The sequence below is a fragment of the Gobio gobio genome (assembly GCF_949357685.1).
Source record: "Gobio gobio genome assembly, chromosome: 15".
Classification (NCBI taxonomy): Eukaryota; Metazoa; Chordata; class Actinopteri; order Cypriniformes; family Gobionidae; genus Gobio; species Gobio gobio.
Genome location: NC_137108.1, coordinates 50,727,169 through 50,748,424, shown reverse-complemented (window position 1 = coordinate 50,748,424; position 21,256 = coordinate 50,727,169). Strand labels below are relative to the sequence as shown.

General features: G+C 38.4%; 1 protein-coding gene across 1 annotated transcript in view; it reads right to left on the bottom strand.

Annotated features, from left to right (window-relative positions):
• The window catches only part of rftn1b (raftlin, lipid raft linker 1b), a gene marked incomplete at its 3' end in the record, with an annotated part of 223,971 nt that overhangs the window by 125,174 nt on the left and 77,541 nt on the right, over positions 1-21,256 (bottom strand). The window contains exon 3 of the mRNA XM_079838147.1: positions 19,358-19,535. Coding sequence (XP_079694273.1) covers positions 19,358-19,535 — 178 coding nt within the window. The remainder of the gene's footprint in view (positions 1-19,357; positions 19,536-21,256) is intronic.

Here is a 21,256-nt window from a genome sequence, read left to right as displayed (position 1 = left end):
CTGTTGAAAATATCTTCCCAGGTCTAATTTTCCATGTGTTTTCCAGTACAAGTGGGAACCCTGCATTTGCTTTCCATTTAATCTCATTGCATATGAGAAACAATTGATTTATTTGCTGGAATATACAGTACAGTATGCATTGCTCGAGATGCTGCTTTTTGCACTGCAAAAAATGCTTTTCTTACTTAGTATTTTTGTCTTGTTTTCAGTGCAAATATCTAAAAAATCTTACATTAAGAAACATTTACTAGACAAGCAAAAGTTTTTGTCTTGTTTTGGGGGGAAAATAACTCAAAATTAAGGGAGTTTTTGCTTAAAGGGTTAGTTCACCCAAAAATGAAAATTCTGTCATTAATGACTGACCCTCATGTCGTTGGACACCCGTCAGACCTCCGTTCATCTTCAGACACAAATGAAGATATTTTAGTGTAAATCTGATGCTCTGAAAGGCCTCCATTGGCTCAATGGCACTTTACACTCTCAAGACCCTTAAAAGACACTAAAGACTAAAGTTACAAAGTCCATCTCACTACAGTGGTTCTACAATAACTTTATAAATCGGCGAGAATAGTTTTTGTGCGCAAAAAAACCCTAAATAACGACTTACATAGTGATGACGATTTCAAAACAAGGCCTCATGAAGCTTCGAAGCGTTATGAATCAGTGAGTCGATTCATGATTCGGATCGCGTGTCAAACCGCCAAACTGCTGAAATTTGGCGATTCAAACCGCTGAATCGACTCACTGATTCATAACGCTTCGAAGCTTCATGAGGCCGTGTTTTGAAATCGTCATCACTATATAAGTCGTTATTTAGGGTTTTTTTGCGCACAAAAACTATTCTCGCCGATTCATAAAGTTATTGTAGAGCCACTGTAGTGAGATGGACTTTGTATCGACGTCTTTAGTGTCTTTTAAGGGTCTTGAGAGTGTAAAGTGCCATTGAGCCAATGGAGGCCTTTCAGAGTCATCAGATTTACACTAAAATATCTTCATTTGTGTCTGAAGATGAACGGAGGTCTGACGGGTGTCCAACGACATGAGGGTGAGGAATTAATGACAGAATTTACATTTTTGGGAGAACTAACCATTTAAAATAAGGAAAATAATCTGACAATGCGGTAAGAAAAATAATCTTTTTTTCTGTTTGAATTAAGATTATTTTGCTTACCCCATTGGCAGATTATTTTTGACTTTTGCGTAAATGCTACTGTAAGATTTTTGTGATATTTTGACTGAAAACAAGATAAAGATACTAAGTAAGAAAGCATTTTTTGCAGTGTGGGCTCTTTTTTGAGCTTTGCAGATGCTGTTGCATGCTACAGGATTTTTCTTTGTGTTCCAAACACGAGCAAATAAAGTCTTCTCCATTGTGGATGAACTATCCATGTAAAGGCATTACATTTCATTCCTACAGGCTTAAAGCACCTGAGCTGAGGCTGTTTGTGGAAGCGGGTTGAACTTCGACAGCCGCTTGCTCTCAGGAGTGCTGCTTCTGGGAATAAAGGGCTTAAAGCAGCACTGATCTAGATTCAGTTCGCTCAAAGGTTTCTGTTCGACACAGCTGGGTTGCACTGTTGGCAAACGCCTGCGGATCGTCTAAGTGTGTGTGTGTGTGTGAGTGTGTTTTCACCTCTCTCTCTATCTTTGCCCTCAGGAATGCCGATATCACTAGCGCTGTCAGATTCAACGCTTCCGGGTCTGCGGGCGATATCCAGCTGCGTGTGGTGGCATTGCCATGACAACAACCTTCCATCAAGCCCATGTATCCCGATCTTTAATCACTGCATTAATAATGTATCACATCTTTCTTGATGTCAGCTTATTTACCGAGCCATGAATAATGTTACTCAAGCGTATCGGCCCTAATGGTTTCTGGTCCGTGCCGGTACCCCCGCGAGGTGCTCTGCAATTATCAAAAAATGATGCATAAATCAGTCGCCCAAGTGGAACTGTAACTAAAATTGAACATGGGATGCTTGACAGTTGACATTCTGAATTATAAACACAGTCAGCTACATGTCACTGGGTTCTGAGTAATGCTTTTTTTGACTCTCATCCCATGATGCTCGCTCACAGTTGTGATGTTTGCATCTGCGCAGGTCCTGAGTTTTGCAGGAGCTCCACACACACACATCGGCTAATCCTGATGTGGGAGAGCTGGGCCTGGATCCAGAGACTCCGCGTGAATATTAAACACTGTTTACATGTAATCGAATGAGCTCCATCCCGTCTTAAACCCTAGCGCTCACAATAATGAATTGGTTTGAGTAGAGCCAACTTAACTTTTATGAGTATTTCGAACTGTCCTTTTCTTTGGAGTTCTCAAAACGGACACATTTTAAGTAATCTGGATATTTAGACTACACTGCAAAAGATGCTTTTCTTACTTAGTATTTTTGTCTCGTTTTCAGTGCAAATATCTAAAAAATCTTACATTAAGAAGCATTTACTAGACAAGCAAACGTTTTTGTCTTGTTTTGGGGGAAAATAACTCAAAATTAAGGGGGTTTTTGCTTAAAGGAACTGTATGTAAGAAATGTATTTCAATTAATCATAAAATGGCCCTGATATGTCACTAGACATTAAGAAATCATGTTAATTTCAAATACTTATATCACTGACAACAGTTGTCAGGCCAAGATATTGTCATTTTAAAAGTGAAGTTGCAGCCCTCAACTGATGTTGACGTTGACATGTTGTGTTTTGGCCTGAAGCCCCACCCTCCACCTGTCGACCAATCACGAAGTCCGTAGTGTTTCTGCATTCGGGTTGCCAGCTCTGCTCTAGTTACCACAACTGCAGCTACAAACTTTTTGGATAAACAATGTCTAACTTTACGAAACCTAAACGGCCTCGTTATGAATCAGAAAAACGTCGTGACAGTGTCCGAAATAAAACACGGATTTGTATAAGAGATGCCTTTGAAAGATGGAGACGGCTGAAAACGGAGAATAATTTGAAGACTGATGCCAACGTTGCTAATTTTCTCCTGGACAGGTAAGGTTCATCTATGTTTGGCTAACTTGTACTTAATGTAAATGGACATTTCAAATATTCATGACAGTCGAACAAAGATATGCATGTTCGTGCAAAGTAACGTTAGGTTAGCGCAGATGGAGGAGGCGGGTCATTGAATTGAAAAGTAACGTTAAGGAATTGTTTGGTAAATAAAAACGGCGAGTCGTCATTGCTAACATTAGTAATGCATTATCAGAGCCCGTTTCTCTGTCATTATGCTGGGACGCTGAGGAAAACAACATTAGCACGCATATTATGGCAATGTGAAAACGTATTTGAGACAGTAGCCTAACGTTACCTCAGTAAAAATTATTCCTCATTCGTTCTTCGCATATATAGTGGACAAAACATGCTGCAAGTTGACCTGTATGACCATTGCTAATGTTATTTAGCTTTGCTGTAATTTTACTATAGTATTTTTTCATGTGGGAATGTACTGTCACATACGAGCGTTCATATTTACGATTATATTTGGCTAATCGCCATTAGTAAATTTTTGCGATTCATAATTACTTCACAAAACATCGCTCTTGAAGCATAAACATAATTAACAGAAAGAAAACTTACTTTGTACGACTCGTCACTTGCCATTGAAAGCTCCTTGTAGCAACCTCGAGTCAGGAGAGGGAATACACCGCTCTACAGTCATTTGAAAGTGATCGCAGTACCAGTTTTGGCCACAGTCCTACATACAGCTCCTTTAAAATAAGCTAAATAATCTGCCAATGGGGTAAGCAAAATAATCTTAATTCAAACAGAAAACAATATTATTTTGCTTACCCCATTGGTAGATTATTTTGCTTATTTTAAGCAAAAACTTAATTTTGAGTTATTTTCCCCCAAAACAAGACAAAAACTTTTGCTTGTCTAGTAAATGCTTCTTAATGTAAGATTATTTCACTCAATGGATGGACGATCTGACAGCATTACCTTCGGTTGAGCCATTACACCCAGAGCCAGCCGCGGAATAGGCAAATTTAATTTTTACCTTCAACTTTATGCAAGCAGCTGTTCTGGGTACTGGGTATAAAAAAATCATCTCAGTTTTTTATGAACACATATCGCTTTTTTAATAGCCTAATGTTTTTACTCCACAGTTGTGCAGTTTTAAGGTGATAAATGACATTTTAAAAATTATTCATGGTCTATCATCCCCTCCTCTACGCCAGTTTGTCAATATCCGAACGGCTGATTATAGCAGAACCAGACGTCAACGAGGGCAGATTGCATTATTCCTTTTAGGAAAAGTGTATTTGGCCAAACCGCTTTTTTTGTTCGAGCTGCTACTGAGTGGAACCTAACCCCTATATACATTAGAAACGTAACCACATATAGTACATTTAAGATTCAGTTAAAGAAATGGTTAATTGAAAATCAGAGCTTAGCCCAATACTAGACCTGTTTCACCGCCTCCTGTTTGATTCTTGCGTTGTGTGTATGTCCTCATGTATTTGTCTGTTGTTGGTCGGATGTGTTTTTATTGTACATCTTAACTTAGTACTTTTTAAAATTGTATTGTAATTGTTATATTGTTATGTAAAATGTAACTTTTTTTACTCTCTTTTAGGATGACATCTGTCTAGGGACGGCAGGTGAAAAATAGCCTTTTGGCTAACTCTGGCATATTGACAGAAATGTTCATTAATATGCACTGTCCCTGTAAATAAATGAATAAAAAAAACAATGTATTTGCCGAAATTAGTAAGGAAATTTATATACAGGTTTATTTAACATAGCAAAAATGTTCGTAAAATTCACATTTAATATCAAAATTTCTCAAATTAGGCATACTTCTATGGGGCGCCGTTTGTAAAGCGACTCACGCTGAAAAAACAGCAACATTTTGACACATTTAGCTTCAAACAATGTTTAAAAAACTGGTATGAATTTTTGGCGGTCACTTTTTTAGCACATTTACAACAATATTTGTCAACTTAGAGATATTTTAAATAGTTAAATCTAAATGTTAATTGTTAAATCTAAATGTTAAATCTAAATCTAAATGTTATATCTAAATGTTAAATCTAAATGTTAAATCTAAATGTTAAATCTAAATCTAAATGTTATATCTAAATGTTAAATCTAAATGTTAAATCTAAATGCTAAATCTAAATGTTAAATCTAAATGTTAAATCTAAATCTAAATGTTAAATCAAAATCTAAATGCTAAATCTAAATGTTAAATCTAAACGTTAAATCTAAATGTTACATCTAAATCTAAATGTAAAATCTAAATGTTAAATCTAAATGTTAAAACCGGTTATCTGCATTCTGAATTTGCATATTAGTTAAATATTTAGTTTTACCCGAAACATTTAGATTCAACATTTATATTTAGATTTAACATTTAGATTTAGATTTTGTATTTAGATTTAACATTTAGATTTAACATTTAGATTTTACATTTAGATTTAAATGTAACATTTAGATTTAACGTTTAGATTTAGCATTTAGATTTAGATTCAACATTTAGATTTAGATTTAGATTTAACATTTAGATTTAGATTTAAGATTTAGATTTAGCATTTAGATTTAGATTTAACATTTAGATTCAGATTTAACATTTAGATTTAGATTTAACATTTAGATTTAACTATTTAAAATATCTCTAAGTTGATAAATATTGTTGTAAATGTGCTAAAAAAGTGACCGCCAAAAATTCATACCAGTTTTTTAAACATTGTTTGAAGCTAAATGTGTCAAAATGTTGCTGTTATTTTCAGCGTGAGTCGCTTTACAAACGGCGCCCCATATACTTCATGGTGAAAATGTGCATAGTTTAGATGGTTAGATGGCTCTAACTGAGGTAAATGGACGCTTGCAAGACTTAAAATACACAGATTTAACAGATGAGTTTTGTATGTTCGTACGATCCGAAGTTCTGCCTAGCCAGCGCCTGACACACACACTCCAGTCCGCTTGTTTTATTGCGTTTAACCGCACGCAACAAACTGAGATGCTCTGTGTGTTCTGAGCCCTTTCTATCAGAACCAGCATTAACTTCTTGAGCAGTTTGAGCTCCAGTAGCTCGTCTGTTTGATCAAGAGCTGCAGTTTTGGAGATGCTCTGACCCGTCACAATCTGGCCCAAACTCGCTCAAATCCTTACACCTGCCCATTTTTCCTGCTTCTAACACATCAACTTTGAGGACAAAATGTTCACTTGCTGCCGAATATATCCCACCCACTAGCGTTATTCATAATGTTATGCCTGATCTGTACTTTTTCTAATGTGTGTCTCTTTGTCAGGAATTCACCTCTGGAAGGATTGGATTAGCTTAACCCAAATCGAAACCAGAGAAGGACCAGCTTGGACGATCGGATGTTTTCTTCTTTCATCTCTCAGTTTGTTCCGCTTCCTCCTCCTCATCCCCTCTCCTGCTCTCTCGTCTTCTCCTCTGGACGTTTTTGGGTCCGTTTGTTTTTGGAGAGTGAGAAATGGCTACATGAAGGTTTTCTTTCATCTGCACTTTTCCTCCCTCTCCTCCGTGATTTGTGGGATTGGCAGGGGAGGGGTAGAGCTGTGCCCTGTTTGATATCTCGCCTTTCTCTTTCTCTTTTTTCCCGCAGGTTTATCCCTCAGGGCCGCTGCTGATGCGAGCAACTGTCTCCACGGTGACAGACGCCAAAGATAAAGCAAGGCAGCTTTGCTGAAGCCATCAAAGGTTGGCAGCCGTCTCGATACTATGATTCCTCCCAACACGCGTGCACATCAACACACACGTGACAGAATCCCGCTCTGATCTTCTCGCGTCTTGTTTTGCTCTTGGTCTCTTGAAGACAAACAGAAGTCTTCACAATGAGCAACACATGCCTGCTCTATGGATGAAACAAATGTTATCATTATTTACTCGCTCTCATGTCTTTCTTTCTTCCATGGAACGCGATAGAAAAACTGCTTTTCACACTGCTTTACAGTTACCAGGGGCTATCAGCCCACAAAAAGGACAAAAACACCCCAAAAAATGACTATGAAAGTGTCTTCTGAAGTCATACGATAGCTTTGTTTGAGGAAAAAACCCTGAATTTAAGTCACTGTTCACTACAAATGTTCAAACTTCACTCATGCTCGTTGTCGATCCAGATTTGACTTTTTTAAATATAAGACAGATTTTACAATAAATAATAAACAGAAATGTATGTAGGTGTATTTATTATAAAATCTTTACATTTAGGGTGCGTCCACACTTGGCATGTTTGGTGATACTGATAGCGAGTACTGATCCGATACCTGTGTGTGTGTCTGTATATACAGCTGTTTAAACTACTAGCCCTGTATGAATTGCTAGAATTATTTTATGGTGTGCTTCAGAGTTCACCCAAAAATGAAAATTAACCCATAATTCATTCATCTTAGGTGTGTATGACATTCTTCTTTCAGACGAATAAAATCTGAGTTATATTACAAAAGTCCAGGCTAATCCAAGCTTTATAATTTGATTAATAGTTGCTCTGTTTTTTAAGTCCATAAAAAGTGCATCTGTCCGTCATATAACTGCTCCACACGGCTCTGGGGTGTTAATAAAGGCCTTCTGAAGCGAATCAATGCGTTTGTGTAAGAAAAATATCCATATTTAAAACTTTATCAAGTAAACTTGAGCCATCCGCAATCGGTCGACCTCTAGGTGTGAACACAAAGACGTGTCGAAAAACGATAAGCTCATGATAATCGTCCCAGTGTGTACACACTCTCATTTAAAAGTTTGGGATCATAACGTTTTTTTTTATTTTTTATGTGAAGAGATTAAGTTGATCAAGAGTGACAGTAAAGACATTATAATGTTACAAAAGATTCTATTTCAAATAAAGTAAGAATCAAATCATCATATTAGAGTGATTTGTGAAGGATCATGTGACACTGAAGACGATAAATTCAGCTTTGGTCACAGGAATAAATTACACTTTACAATATATTCACATAGAGAACAGATGACTTGCATTATAATAATATTTCAGAATTTTTACAGTATGTTTGATCAAATAAATGCAGCCTTTGTTTTGCAATAAATTGTTGTTTATTATTTATTGTCAATGTTTTTTAATGTATAGTTTTTTTATTGAATTTATCTTAACAATTTTGAGTTGTAATTTTAGTTGAATTGTCTACAATCACAAAATATTTTTTTATGATTTAAATAAAACACCCTTTTAAGCAATTTCAATGACTATATAAATATTTATGTAAAAATACGTGATCATTTTGAAGCTAAATCAGCCTTATTTGACGTTCACTATTAGTGTCTACAGTCCCTCAAATGTATCATTTTGTGTTTAACTGACAGGATATGGTTTCAAACAAAAGGCGGTCGTGTAAATAACAGCGTCAACTGTTCCTTTAAGATGAGCGATGGAGTGTGGATATGACTTCAATAATGAGTTTTTGCGTGAACATTCCTGCTTTTCAGTGCATGACACATTAAGATGAGGGGTCGTGCCAAGAGTTGATCTGACAGGCGCTGAACTGTGTAATGTTACAGATCCAGCTCATTCTGGAGCGCTGCTTCAACTGGAGCATTTCTCCCATACATGAAGGAAGAGTAGCCAAAAGATCAACAGTAATGGAGAAGGGTTTAGTGTTTGCATTAAACCTTAATTTGCCAGGAACGTGTTCCCTTTCTTCCGTGCAATAGGTGCCAGTGGCCAATCTGGAACCTCTATGTGCATTTTAACTGCAAAAACGCTCAGATAAATGGGCTCCGCACTGGCCCCCGAAACCTGCTGGACCCAACACTAGAGGTCAGAGGTCGGGATCATGTCCACAACACTCAAAGTCAAGCAGAATCTGTTTAAAACCACTTCAGCTCTGCCCCACCAATATTGCATCATCATAATCAAAAAAAAAATCTATAAGTTGTGCAGCACAAAACTAGACATATATTGTATTGTTTGAAAGATTAGAACCTCAGCTTTCTTGATAATCACTTTAGCATTTATGTTACATAGAAAAAGATAATAAGGTCTGAATTTGGAGAGAAAATCATATGAATAATACAAAATTTCATATTTATATCACACAAACTCACCAAAAATAGACAAGTCATATATCAAATGAAAACTCTCACCCTCGAGAATATCACTGTGCAGTTTATTACAGTAACGTTATTATCAAAAGAATCACGAAGATGGAAATGACTCCTTTGAACAAGCAAACACATGAGTCATATTCCTGTTCGGATCACTTCCTCCGTGTGGAGCTGCTAGCCTCAAACACTACATCGGCTCGTTCCTGAGGTTTTCTTCTTCTAAATGAGACCATTATCACATGTGTGTGAGCAAGCTTGGCCAAACCACACTGTGATATGACACCGATGTCCAGATCAACACAAATACTCTTATTATCCTTAGTTTTGATCGTCTTTGTTAGCCGCGATTTTTGATGACATCACGTATTGCGTCATACGTCAAAAAAGCTGAGTATCTCAGCTCACTATAGACACGTCGATCAGGCTTCTAGACCAATCAGAGCCCGGGATCTCCCTTTACAAAGTTGAGGAGGCGGAGCCTTCTTTTCGATTTCCCAGTGGCAGATTTAAATCAATGCAGATGAGAAGGAGTTATTAGACAGTTTGGACAGATTCATCTCAATAACTTTTTTTTGGAAGGAGATATCAAGAAGATTCTTTTTCCCCTGATTACTGACACCTAGAGGAATCAACAGAACCTTTCTGAAGGGACATAGACCAAACAGATTAAAAATTATTTTCAAATAACAATAACAAATTATAAATCAAAATATTACTTTTTATATATGTTTATCATATAATTGTGAATAAATACAGTATAATATATGCAATATTCCACCACTGTGTTAAAATGTAGAGTGTTTTCTGTAAAATGAGACCATTTTTTATCAATTTACTCCAATGTATGTGGGTAGGGCGCTCTTTTAAATTCAGACACGCCTAATTCTCAAAAAAAAAAGGTAAATATGCTGCAGAGCTGAAGTGGTTAATAAGGACAGACACATTTATTTTCAGTAAACCACTGTTTAATAAAAATAAATAAAGTAATTTTGTAAAACTGCTGTACCGAACCCGTTCCGAACCGTGATTTCAAAACCGAGGTACATACCGAACTATCAGTTTTGTGTACCGTTACACCCCTAGTTAAGACACACATGTGGTCAAACGCACTGGAACAGCCTCTAAAAGACCCGCTACTCTCCACCGACTGACCTAACGCGCAAACATTATGGGATGCGCGCTAGCCAGACAGGATTCAAACTCTGTCGGCTGGAGACACAAGTTTGGTTTGAAGATGAGAAACGTCCCAAGCACAATGTTCTCTCTCCATTCCCAGGGTTCCCGTGGGGTCTTAAAAAGTCTTAAAATGTCTTAAATTTAAAAATCTAAATTTTAGGCCTTAAAAAGTCTATAATTCTCTGAAGTATTGAGTTCTAGTCTTGAATAGTTAAATCCTACGTCCATGTAACGGTACCTCTAATGCTCATTGAAATGCTCCTTTTGTGTGTGTGTGTGTGTTTATTCCGGGCTGTTGTAGTTCTTTCTTTCGCTAGTCCTACTATAGTTCGCTGTATTACAACTACAAATGAGACCAGCATGCATCTTATATTGCTGCCAATCAGCTTTCATGTTATTGGCGCGGGTCTCTTTCGGATTGTACCACAGACGCATCAAACAGATTTTATTCTTCAGCTGACAGTTCTCCAGTTCACGCGATCGTGAAAGCGAAGGTGAATCTTTCTCACCTGCCATCTCGCATAAGGACCAAATAAAAGTATGATGAGTCCGATAGCACTAAAAAGAGTTAATAAAAGCGATGTAAACCACAAACTCAATTCGGTAGACACACAGACTGATGTCAGAATGGCTGTGGATTCTGTGTGTGTGTTTGCCGAATGTGTCTATTTCTAGGCTTACTCTTGAACGATCATACACACATTCATATCCCTATGTTCTTATTGGCGGTAAAGTTTTGACTCTTGAGTAAAAAAGTTTGGGATGTGTGTCAGTATTGGATCTGCACATTACTGTAGTTCTTAAAGTGAAAGCATACGGTACTTCAACTTAAAGCACTGTTTGTATCCGTATCTTTAGGTTGTATTTATTTGTCCTATTGTGATTGGTTAATAAGTTCTTAATTTATTAATGACCGTTTACGTGAGAACTTTTTACTTATATTAAGCAATTGCTTACTTGTAAGATTTTGGTCATATTTCCCACCCTAAGCGATAATGTTATTAAAGCTAGATAGCACACAACTGGACCAGCCTTTTTTTGTAATACCAAACAAGATTCATGCATTTTTGTTTGTTTTATTGTCATGTGTAACTATTGTGCATCTAATATGGTAAACGTGGCATCCTATGAAAAAAAAACAGCAAAACTGGAAATTACCACCACAAAATCAGTCATTTTGATCTCAGAAGGAGAGAGAGAGAGAAAAAAAATTATATATATATATATATATATATATATATATATATATATATATATATTAAATCCTGAGATTGAGCAATGAGGAAGTGCAAGTTTACTAATACTTTGTTCAATTTGAAGTAATTTTGTGATTCTGCATTTCCTTTGTACGTTTTTTCATTGCGTGATATAGGTCTTAAATTTAATTTATAATGGTCTTTAAAAGTCTTAAATTTGACTTGGTGAAACCTGCAGAGACCCTGCATTCCTGAAGTCTAAAGGTGCGTTCACACCGGACACGAATGAAGCGATTAGGGCGAGTGATTTACATGTTAAGTCAATGCAAAGCCGCGAATAGACATTCTGCGGTGCGATTTGTGCGAATGAGGCAGCGCGAATTGAGCTTTTGACACATGATTTGCGCGAAAAATCAGAAATTTGCCGGATATTCGCGCCGCGTTAACCAATCAGGAGCTTGCTCTAGTAGTGACAACAATGAGGAGAAAATCTGCTTTATATTAATCATATATTAATATCTGGTTCAGACAATATGATTATCACTGTGATAACATTAAATGACATGAAACACAACCCAGTCTCTTTTTGTTAAATGCAAGTTTATGTTTGATCAATAATACACAAAAGTATAAGTAAAAGGTATAAGAATCTACACATGAAATAAAGCAAACAATTCAGTCAAACATTCAAAGTCAGTGCTAGTCGGCTACAGATCACATGTTCAAATAGGCGCTATCTTTATAAATAAACCACAGATTTGAGCTTTAAACAACTACATTATCGCCTGAAAAAGTCTTAAAACTATGTTTTGTCACACATTAACAGTATTTATCAAACAAAGACGTGTAAACACAGCCCATGTCAGCCATTTCTCAACGAGACGAGCCGCTGGCAGAAGCCTCGCCCATGAGGCGAATTCACGTCTGTTGTGAAGTGAATGTCACGCGCGAATGAAGCGAGTAAACTCAAAATGTTCAAGCGTCCAACTTCACGCGAACTTCCAAACGCGTCATTCGCGTCCGGTGTGAACGCAACATAACACACACTAGGTGTGTTTACATGGAGCACTGTAATCGGTTTAAAAGTCCAATCCGAATGAAAATGCTCCATATAAACACCTCAATCGGAATAAAAATGGCCAAACCGAATGAAATTGTAATGGGTTTGAGAGAGGGGGGGTAAACCTTTTCATGAACCGATCAAACGAAAAATTCCACCATGTAAACGACCTGATCCGATTACTCTGATCCGCCTCCACAACTGAAGAGCGCACGCTCACACCAGGGCCAGGCTAATGTTGACAAGAGAGGAAAGTACATTTTTCTGAGGTATTAAACTTTTTATTTCGTAACATGTTATGTTGGAATAATGACATAGCCTGGCTACAGCATCTCATCTTGACAGCGTTTGTCCTGGGCTTCAACTGCGCCTGACAGAAGAATTTATCTTTCTGAGGTGATTCTTACACTTTACAACAAATAATGACTCGCTTTTATAAAACTGTATAAGACCTGATGGCCGTCGAGAGTTGCCATGGCAACGGGTAACATTCAAGCTGCTGGAGAGGACGTGTCGACATTTTGTTTCTCGTAAGTTAGATATAAAAAAAACTTCAAATTGGTTAAGTAACATTACCCACAGTCTACTTTAATTACTTTTGTTAATATTTATACCTTTGTGATTATGGTATCTTTCCTTAATCATATGAAATATCTATGCGTTTAGTACTAGTAATGATGCGGAGCACGTCTTGAATGCTTTCATTCATGTTTCACCGTATATCCTATGTTTTTATTAATAATTTGGGTGCACTTTATTAATTTTGTGAATTCATTTTGAGTCCGCATTCATAATTCACAGCTGTTGAATTAGCCATTGTATAGGACATAAATTAGTTTAAACTACTGCTCGCCCACAGAAAAATAAATAAATATAAAAATGACCAACAGAACTATTGATCCACGATACTAACATAGACCCTCCCCTTGAAGAAATCAGGACAGAAGTGTGTGAAAGTGGAGACGGATTAAAACACCAGGTGTTAACGGGAATGTGTCTCCCTCGACCGAAACACATCTTAATACCAGCTGTAAACACGGCCTGAATATCATTAAACTTGTGCTGTGTTTGGTTATGTAGGAAGAATCTGAGAGAGGTTTGCAGACCACCAGCACTGAGGTAAGAGAAGTTTTCACCATCACTTCCTTCCTCCAGGGAATCTCCCCTAAGAGGTGGATGGGGTCAGACACATGCCTGCAGTCTCACACTTCACACATGTGACGGTGGCAGCTGCCTGTGGTGTGTGTGTGTGTGTGTGTGTGTGTGTCTCAGTGCCCTTTACGCCGGGCCGGTCTGGACTGTGTGTGCTGGCGATCCAGCAGCGCTCCCGGCTGGGGGTGGATGTGACTTTGAGTCGCTGTCACTGTTTTGCCAGAGGATTATCGAACCGCTCTTCTACATTCACCAGCTCTGTGTTGGTCTCGTGCAGAGAGACTCTGGGCTAACTGTTGAAGTCTACTTCAGTGTTCTGTGTGATTGACATGCTCAGCAACCAATCACAGGTGACATTTAAGAGCGGGTTCATCCACTGTAAGAACTTCCCATTCTTTAATATGGAGACGCCCACCCTTTGCAGCTCTAACAGCTTCAGCTCTTCTGGGAAGGTTTAGGAGTGTGTTTATGGGGATTCTTCATTTGTGATGTTGGACGAGAAGGCCTGGCTCTCAGTCTCCGCTCTAATTCATCCCAAAGCTGGGTTGAGGTCAGGACTCAAGTTCCTCCACACCAAACTCGCTCATCATGTCTTTATGGAGCGACGCTTTGAGCACTGGTGCATGCTGGGACAGGAAGGGGCCGTCCCCAAACTGTTCCCACAAAGTTGGGAGCATGAAATTGTCCAAAATGTCTTGCATTAACCCTCCGGTGCTCTTCGTTTAGGGCTTGCATTGGTCGTCTTCCTGGTCAGAAGTGACCGGACACCTAAAAATTAAACTTTCTCCACCCCAGTAAAACCAATGCAATTTATTTTTCTTCAATAATATTTTTTCTTTTTCTTTTTCATTTTGTATTTTGAGATGATTTGATGGTATTTTTTTATATTTATGCAATAATTATGGTCTGTTTTTGCCATTGAAAATTATTTAAAAAAAATTGTAATTTAATATATATTTTTTAATTAATTATTGCAGTATTTCAGGTTAAAATAGAGACTAGGCCTTCAAAATAATTTTTTTTGAAGGCAGATTAGCCCCTCTTTTGGGATTATTTAAGAAATCCTGCAACCATGTGTGTAACCACTAGAGGTCTAGAGAATTCCCTAGTTCTCTTTTGAACACATTTAATGATTTTTTTTATGGATTTGAATATATATTTAAAAAATCTCAAAGACTATTTATTATAAAGTTTTAGATTTTTTTTGTTTGTTAGAAATATAGATTTTTTTCTGTGAATTTGTGTTTTTGCAGATTTCCCATTCATTTCCTATGGTGTCATTTTTGACCGAAGAGCACAAGTGGGAGTTTTTTTTTTTTACGACCAATTAGCATGCTCGAATCATGCCCTCAATTTTTGTGTGTGTTTAAAGTCCTAATGCTAGAAAAGTCACCAAGTTCATATCATTCTGATGAAGCTGTGATTTTTAACATTTCAAAACAGAACATTTTCCGGTCAGAAATGACTGAAGAGCACCAGAGTCCTTTCACTGGAACTAAGGGGCCAACCCCTGAAAAACAACCCCACCCCATAATCCCCCCTCCACGAAACTTTACACTTGGCACAATGCAGTCAGGCAAGTACTGACCCCGAACTTTTGAATGGTAATGTTTGTCCAAATCTCAATATATTTAGTTTGATTTTTACTGCACCTCAAAACTCGTTTCCCGATGTCAGTAACCTGGTAGATTTTGACAAATCTGGTAATTAAATCTTCCTCAAAAGTGTTTATTCCATGAAGCCAGTCTCTTGTAAACACGTCTTGCTCTCCAGGTGGACTGAACGCGTCTTTACTCCTGGATGAAGGAGCAGATTGGACCTGGAGATTTCCTGTGTAAAAGGCATCTGGCGGTCGACTGTGGGAAATGAATTGAAGATAGTGGTGCAGAAATGATTCACTGCAGTCAGTTGAGGGAAAACGGATTATTGTTGCATATAGTCTCAGACTCAGACGTGCGTAAGGCACACAAAATGTGAAGCACTTCGAAGTCGTCATCTGATTTATACTTGATTTCTGACTTGTGTGTGTCTCGTTCTTTAATGGTCCGCCTGAAAACAAACCCATCGTGATGCCAAACCCCTTTATGGAAGAGGACAGCCAATGTTTTTTCATCTCAAAACTCAATTTGCGCCATAGTTGCTGTAAATTTGCAATGTTCTTGAATGAATGATTTATTGGTTGCACACCGATCTGTTATTGTAGGCACATTGACATTACATTTTCACTCCTCTAAACATGACGTTTACCAAAACAAACTGTGATTGGTTGCTTTTCATGTCAGTCAGACGGCCCCCGGGCGGTCCGTGGCCAATGAAAGCTGCTATGGAGTGCATTAGTGCCCGCCCACTTTTTCACCAAGTATTTTTTCTATTAATTTCTTCCATATAGAAAGTCTTTGTTAAAGCGTTATAAGCAATGAACCAAACCAACCAGCTACGAGGAGCATCACAGCATCACAAACTTTGATTTGAAGCGTTTGTGAGCAAAAGAACTACAATCCCATGATGCATTGCAAACAGCATAAATTAGAAACAAAGCTAGTAATTTAAAACTACATATTTTAAGTTTGTCAGTATTTTGAGAGCATGAGTGTCATTCGCAGTGGGAGTGGGCGGAGCTAAAGAGCTCTTGTTTTGACTCTGACTGGTGGAATTTTCTGTACAGCATCATGGGTAATGTAGTTTTTCACCATAAATCCCGCTGTTAAACTAGATTATTTTAAAACTAAGCTGAAATAATGCGGGCTGGCGGCTTCAACAGAAGCAAATCCCATCGATTAACAACCTCGTCGCTCACAGCTGTGCTGACTTTAACGCTTTATAAGGTATCGCGCGAAAACTCTTTCCCTATGGAGAAAATGAATGGGGTTTATGGGGTTAACTCTATGGAGTTCAGACCTTGCATATACGACGTTATAATATAACCAGGCTTTGCTAAGAGGATGTGGCGGCACCAAATCTATTGGACCCGATTGAGTCTTAAAGGATTAGTTCACTTTTAAATAAAATTTGGCTGATAATTTACTCACCCCCATGTCATGCAAGATGTCCATGTCTTTCTTTCTGCAGTCGAAAAGAAATTAAGGTTTTGTATGAAAACAGTCCAGGGGTTTCCTCCATATAATGGACTTCAATGGGCTCCAAACGGTTCAAGGTCCAAATGACCGTTTCAGTGCAGCTTCAAAAGGCTTTAAACGACTCCAGATGATGAATAAGGGTCTGATCTAGACAAACCATCAGTTTCTGCGAGAAACCCAGCAGTATTTATGCTATTATTTTTAGACGAACGTGATCATCTCTGAGCTCCGCCATAACTTCCGGCAAGTAAGGTCAAATACGATCGTGGTCATAGATATATCGATAGTAGATGCCTCATTCTAATGATCCGTGCAGTCGCTAATGAGGCATCTACGTATACATCTATGAACACGATCTAATTTGACCTTACTTGCCGGAAGTTATGGCGGAGCTCAGAGACGATCGCGTTCATCTGTTAAGAGGTAAAATAATAGCATAAATACTGCTGGGTTTCTCTCAGAAACTGATGGTTTGTCTAGATAAGACCCTTATTCATCATCTGGTGTCGTTTAAAGCCCTTTGAAGCTGCACTGAAACTGTCATTTGGACCTTGAACCGTTTGGAGCCCATTGAAGTCCATTATATGGAGGAAACCCCTGGACTGTTTTCATACAAAACCTTAATTTCTTTTCGACTGCAGAAAGAAAGACATGGACATCTTGGATGACATGAGCGTGAGTAAATTATCAGCAAAAGTTTATTTAAAAGTGAACTAATCCTTTAAATGTAAAGTTGCAAGCACGCTGTGGTCAGATAGAGAGTTAGCCTGACGTCGTCATAATCAATTCTAGTCAGAATATGAGTCTGATCTGCTCCGTTGGGCTGTGATTATGGGGCGTGTTTCAACCGAACCAGGAAAGACCTCAATTGGATAGACCTACAACCAATGAGAGCAACGGAGCGACGCATAACGTTAGTTGTCAAATGTCAACAGAACTCAACTGCACTGTGTTGCCAAGTCCGCGGGTTGAAGCGACCCCAATGATGTGATATACAGACCCAGGAATGCGATTTTTAGCTGCCAGCCCTGCCAAAATAACACATATTTTACCCCCAAATGCCTTTTTTTCCCGGAGAACCCCCCCTGGAAAGCTTTTGGGCTTGTTTTTGGCTAGTTTTGAGTAGCAATTGGGCGGGTTTTGATGTGAAAACTTGGCAACCCTGTACGCTGGAATAAGTAGCCTAACGTTAGAAGAAAAAGATGAGCGTAAACGATCTTTTCCGGTGTTGTAAAAAAATAATTTAAGGATAAACAGAGTACTTACCAACACCATCATCATTTCTGAGAGAAATAGTAAAGGTGAATGCATATACGAACAAGTTCTCCGTTCAGGATTAGAGCAAACTCAACCCAAGAGCCTTCGATGACGTGGATGATTACGTTACTGTTGATCATCTGTCCATCATCGTCTAAAGCCCGCCCTGATGATTTCATTGGTTGAACAGTTTCTGTTCGGGCATAATTACTTCTCTACGGATCAAGTCCCGAGTAAAAATTTTGTGGGCGGGGCTAAGTTCGGCTGCCATCCAGGCTAATAGAGAGTGGGAAATGGACGAAATTAGGAAGTCGAGTAGCATTATAGTAGCCTGACGTCGTCATACTCAATTCTAGTCAGAATATGAGTCTGATCTGCTCCGTTGGGCTGTGATTATGGGGCGTGTTTCAACCCAACCAGGAAAGACCTCAATTGGATAGACCTACAACCAATCAGAGCAATGGAGCGACGCATAACGTTAGTTGTCAAATGTCAACAGAACTCAACTGCACTGTGTTGCCAAGTCCGCGGGTTGAAGCGACCCCAATTATGTGATATACAGACCCAGGAATGCGATTTTTAGCTGCCAGGCCTGCCAAAATAACACATATTTTACCCCCAAATGCCTTTTTTCCCGGAGAACCCCCTCTGGAAAGCTTTCGGGCTTGTTTTTGGCTAGTTTTGAGGAACGTTAGCAATTGGGCGGGTTTTGATGTAAAAACTTGGCAACCCTGTACCTGCACGCACGCTTGCTGCCTTCACGCGCTCTCGGAATTATCGTAAATACGAGTTTCCTGGGTAAACATTGCACATGAACGCCCTCACATTTTGAAACTTGAATGCAATGCGCTCGTAATCACGACTTCAGAAGTCGGAATCATCACATTTCCGATAGCACGTGAAGGCAGCATAAGTAGCCTAACGTTAGAAGAAAAATATGAGTGTAAACGATCTTTGCCGGTTTTGTAAAACAACGGAGTTTACTTACCAACACGATCATCGTTTCTGAGAGAAATAGTAAAGGTGAATGTATATACGAACAAGTTCTCCGTTTAGGATTAGAACAAACTCAACCCAAGAGCCTTCGATGACGTGGATGATTACGTTACTGTTGATCATCTGTCCATCATCGTCTAAAGCCCGCCCTGATGATTTCATTGGTTGAACAGTTTCTGTTCGGGCATAATTACTTCTCTACGGATCAAGTCCAGACCGAACTGCCCGAGTAAAAATGTTGTGGGCGGGGCTAAGTTCGGCTGGCATCCAGGCTAGCATTATAGAGGATTTGAGGCCAAAAAAGCGTGATTTGACCCTGGTATTAAATGCCAGCAGCAGCAGCAGCACCTGTGGAGTTCACAGCAGCGGTCATGTTTTCATTATGTGTGTTGTGACCCACCTGTCCGAGACTTTGATGAGCACGGCCCGGTAGAGCTGGCGCTGGAGGCTGGCGGGCTCTGGGCCGCACGGGTGGATGAAGGGATGCACCGCTGCCAGGATGAAGCCCTGCTGGTACAGATCCTGCAGCTGAGACGGCAGCTCTCTCACCGAGGACAGACACAGCGCGGACGTCCCATCTGCCAGAGGACACACACACCGGTGAGAACACCGCACACAACACACACTCCAATAATAACATATTTCAGCCAAACAGTTGTTGCATAAGTACAGGGGCCGGTTGCATAAACCATTAAGACTAGTCTTACAAGTTAGACATAGATTTTTTTCTTTAAGACTGTTCATAATTTTTTTAAATCAGTTACATAAAAACATAGACTGGTCTAATTTGATACGAAAAGTAAGACTGAATGCCACTTGCCTAACTGCTAGAGGCTCATACTAGATCTTAAGACACTGTCTTAAAGGGTTAGTTCACCCAAAAATGAAAATTCTGTCATTAATGACTGACCCTCATGTCGTTGGACACCCGTCAGACCTCCATTCATCTTCGGAACAGAAATTAAGATATTTTATTGTAAATCTGATGGCTCTGAAAGGCCTCCATTGGCACGGTTCACTCTCAAGACCCTTAAAAGACACTAAAGACGTCGATACAAAGTCCATCTCACTACAGTGGCTCTACAATAACTTTATGAAGCGACGAGAATAGTTTTTGTGCGCAAAAAAACCCTAAATAACGACTTATATAGTGATGACGATTTCAAAACACGGCCTCATGAAGCTTTGAAGCGTTATGAATCACTGAGTCGATTCAGCAGTTTGAATCGCCAAATTTCAGCAGTTTGACACGCGATCCGAATCATGATTCGACTCACTGATTCATTACGCTTCGAAGCTTCATGATGCCGTGTTTTGAAATCGTCATCACTATGTAAGTCATTATTTAGGGGTTTTTTTGCGCACAAAAACTATTCTCGCCGATTCATAAAGTTATTGTAGAACCACTGTAGTGAGATGGACTTTGTAACGACGTCTTTAGTGTCTTTTAAGGGTCTTGAGAGTGTAAAGTGCCATTGAGCCAATGGAGGCCTTTCAGAGCATCAGATTTACACTAAAATATCTTCATTTGTGTCTGAAGATGAACGGAGGTCTGACGGGTGTCGAACGGCATGAGGGTGAGGAATTAATGACAGAATTTTCATTTTTGGGTGAACTAACCCTTTAACATAATGGCTTAGTTTATGCAACTGGCCCCAGGAACGGGATATTTAAAGTCACTACGAAATCAAGTGCTTATTATAAATAATTTATCCATGCACACAACTCACTGCACACTGGCATTCAGATCCCAACTTCCCCAAGGTGGGGAATTGATCCAATCAATTCCCAGAGGACAAAATACATGTTTGTTTTCATTCCAGAAACCGACGGATATACGTCACAATATGGAAGTCAGTTTCATGCTGACTTTAAGGAAGGATATTTAATTTTCAGTATAATTTGAGTATAAAGTATATTTTATAATATGTTCATCAAAGCATTTTAATGTGAGTAATATTTTTAATTATATATGCATGTATGTACTATATACATACATGTATATTATTATTATTATAATTTTTTTTTTAATTTATTATATAAATATCAAAATATTTAAACATATGAAAAATGCCAAGCAGAGGCTTCTATGATTTTTAAAACAATACATTCTTATTTATTTTGTTTAATTATTATTATTATTTTTTTTAATAAAATACAAAATTTGATATATAAAATAAAAGAACATTATTTTTTTTATTTTTACTTGATTATTTAAATTATTAAAATTAAAAAAACATAAAAAATGTGATATATAAAAAATGGCAAGCAGAGGCTTCTGTGACTATTTTTTTTAAAT